General features: G+C 37.6%; 1 protein-coding gene across 1 annotated transcript in view; it reads right to left on the bottom strand.

Moving 5' to 3' along the window:
• The window catches only part of nod1 (nucleotide-binding oligomerization domain containing 1), a 30,210-nt gene that overhangs the window by 5,692 nt on the left and 21,179 nt on the right, over positions 1–3,339 (bottom strand). Inside the window, exons 5-9 of the mRNA XM_037980174.1 lie at positions 1,512–1,595; positions 1,225–1,308; positions 1,056–1,139; positions 816–899; positions 654–737 (exon numbers count right to left, since the gene is read on the bottom strand). Coding sequence (XP_037836102.1) covers positions 654–737; positions 816–899; positions 1,056–1,139; positions 1,225–1,308; positions 1,512–1,595 — 420 coding nt within the window. The remainder of the gene's footprint in view (positions 1–653; positions 738–815; positions 900–1,055; positions 1,140–1,224; positions 1,309–1,511; positions 1,596–3,339) is intronic.

Here is a 3,339-nt window from a genome sequence, read left to right as displayed (position 1 = left end):
ACATTTAGTCATGCTTAGATCTGTTTAGTTTAGCTTAGCTTATTTAGACAATTAGTTATCATTGTATCTTGTACCTGTCTGTAATTTTGTTCTTGTGTTGTAAAGCACTTTGAGTTGCCTCGTGCTGAAAAGTGCTATATAAATAAATCTACCTACCTACCTACCTACAATGTACAGATTATTCTAACATTTTTTCTACATTTGCACACTGTACCCACAAAACTAAACTACACAGCCCATAGACACTTGTTTACTGACCAAGAAATACTGTAAATTGTGTGGAGGTGTTCCTGAGTGCTTTAAGAGTATCTGCTGTGAATAAATGAGGACAAAGGGCTGAAAGGGCTTCCTGAGTCTATCTGCCAGTTACAGCAAGGGGCGGAGCTAAATTCAATGTTGTCCCTAGGTAAAATTATCAATTACTTTTTGAACAACATAAATTGAGATTTTAGTACTATTAAAGTATCGCTCCATTACCACAATGGAAATATGAAACTAAAGAAATTTTCTTTCAAATAAAAACAACTGATACACTCTTGGTCGCCCCCTGCTGGGCTTGAGGCCTAAGTAGTTGCTTGTCCTGCATATGCCTTGGGCCGACTATACTCCTTGATGTAAACACATATTTAGCTCAAACTAAGTAATTTACATACCAGAATATTCTGAGGACGCTGTTTTGAAGTAGTGCTTCTGCCAGGAACTTCCCTCCTCTTGATGTGATGCCATTTGCCGACAGACTGGAGAACAGAGGTATTTCATTAAGTAGGATTGAGTCATATTTTCTGTTTTTTGTTTTGCTTGCCTTGCCTTTCTACCTGAGGTTGGTGAGTTTCGGGTGGTTCTTCAAAGCTTCAGCAAATGCTTCTGCTCCCTCATCACCAATGCAGTTCCCCCACATCCTGGAGGACAACATGAAGAACTACAGTGCATAGGAGAGCATCCAAACCCTGAAGGCCTCTCTTCTAAGCACCTTGAAATGCCTTGCTGCTGAAATGTGCTATACAAATAAAATTTGATTGATTGATTGATTCTAACTGCTGCCTAAAAAGCCTTACCCCACATCAAATATAGAAGTGCTTTTCTGAATTGCATTGGCCAAGTACCTCCCACCAACACTTGTAATCTTGTTTTTACCAACCCTGAAAATAAAGTAACGACAGCATAAAACACAACATAACAACTGTATTCCATTATCATATTTTACTGTACAAGTCCTTAGCATACTTGACAACTTCCAGCTTGGGACATTCTTCAATCATCTGAGCAACCAGCTTGGCTCCAGTATCAGTGATATTGTTGTTGTAAAGCCTGGAAATAAAATTCAGGTCAGGTTTTATTCACTTGCTCAACGATACAATTATTTGTTTTGTTCATATGTGTGTATATAAACCTATGACCACAACTGTATTTGTTCTATCACTTGATAAATGCTTCCAAAAACCTACAACATGGTTGTGTTGTTGTTGTGTAGGAAGAAAGTAAACACCTGATATGGAATCATGGTTACTCACCCCAAAACCTTCACAATTTTGTGTTTGCACAACTCCTCGGCAAGTACCTCAATACTGCTGTCTGACAGGTTGTTGACACACAATCTGTTAAACAAACCAATAAATAACCTGTCATCTGCCAGGGAAAGCCAGAAGGTACAGTGCTGCTTGAAATTGTGACGATCATTTTGACCTAAAACGTTCACAAGTTTTCATATAAACTGAACCAGCTTAAACAAATTTAAAAAACATTATAACTGTCTGTTTATTAATTGAGAACATTGATCTAATATGATATTTTTAAAGATGTATAAAAAGAGAAAGAAATTAATTTGAAAGTGAAATGTTGTATTCAAGAAATGACATGTAATCTAGTTTGAGTAGATTTTTATAAGTCTGGTGTTAACGTCACACATTTTGTGGCGTGAAACAAGGCCAAAGCTCAGAAATAGTAGATTGTCAGAAATCATAAGGTCACAAGCTTCTGGTATTGATGGGACTTTAGAACATGCTGATGCTAACAACAACATCAGTTAATGAGATTTAAGTAATCTCCCCCTTGTTTCTATGTGTGACTGCTGAATCAGCAGGCAGTATTTAATGGCAGCAGGGGCAACAAAAAGCTGTAAAAGTAAGTGGTATGAATATGAAACAGCTGGAGGAGCATTTTAAAACTAATTAGGTTAATTAGCAACAGGTCAGTATAAAAATCATTTTAGAGACTGAATCTCTTTGAAGTAAAGATGGACAGAGGTTCATCAGTTTGCAGAAAACTGCTTCTAAACGTAGTGAAACAATATCAGAAAAAGGATCTTCAACTGAAAACTTTTAGAAAAAGTTATCTGTCTAAGGAAGCCAGCAGATTGCTCTGACTCTTCAGTCTCCCATCCTGAGCAGCACATTGGTGACAGTGGAAAGGAAAAACTCCCTTTTAACAGGAAGAAACCTCCAGCAGAACCAGCAGTCTGTGAGTGAACTGCTCTGTTAGGAAAATATAAAACAATGAGATTTTCTATATCAGATGGAGCTTGGTTGTTTAGAGCTTTGTATGTTAGAAGTAAGATTTTAAATTCTGTTCTGAGTTTGACAGGAAGCCAATGGAGAGAAGCTAAAACTGGAGAAATCTGATCTCTCCTTCTAACTCTCATCAGAACTCTGGTTGCAGCATTTTGGATCAACTGAAGACTTTTTAAAGAGTTTTTTGGACACCCAGACAAAAAGGAATTACAACAGTCCTATCTAGACATAATAAATGCATGGACCAGTTTTTTGCATCATTTTGAGACAAGATGTTTCTAATTTTAGTGATATTATGTAGGTGGAGGAAAGCGGTCCTGGTAACATTTTCAATGTGGGGGTTAAAAGATAACACCAAGGTTCCTTCTCGTTGGAAGTGGAGGCCAAATTAATGACATTCAGAGGAAAGGAAAGGCAGCAAAGTTTATTCCTAAGATGCTCAGGTCCAAAAACCACAACCTCTGTCTGAGTTTAAAAGCAGAAAATTAAGAGTAATCCAAGGTTTTATGTCTTTAGAACTTGTTTGTAATTTAAGTAACTGACTGGATTCATCAGGTTTCATGGATAAATACACAGCCTGGCCAACAACAAAAAGACTCACCACCTGGATTTAACTAAGCAAATAGTTTTGAGCCTCCTATTGGATAATTACTGCATGGGTGATCATGTTTCTGCTGGCAACAAGTTATTTAACCCCAGCTGGTGCAATGAGCTGCTTCTCATTTCTTAAACAACCATGTTGAAAGACACATCCTGTGGTCGTGGAAAAGATGTCAGTCTGTTTGAGAAGGGTCAGATCATTGGCATCAAGCAGAGAAAACATCTAAGGAGA

The sequence above is a fragment of the Kryptolebias marmoratus genome, linkage group LG16 (assembly GCF_001649575.2).
Source record: "Kryptolebias marmoratus isolate JLee-2015 linkage group LG16, ASM164957v2, whole genome shotgun sequence".
Taxonomy (NCBI): Eukaryota; Metazoa; Chordata; class Actinopteri; order Cyprinodontiformes; family Rivulidae; genus Kryptolebias; species Kryptolebias marmoratus.
Note: the sequence above shows the minus strand (reverse complement) of the source record. Positions and strands in the feature narration are given on the sequence as shown.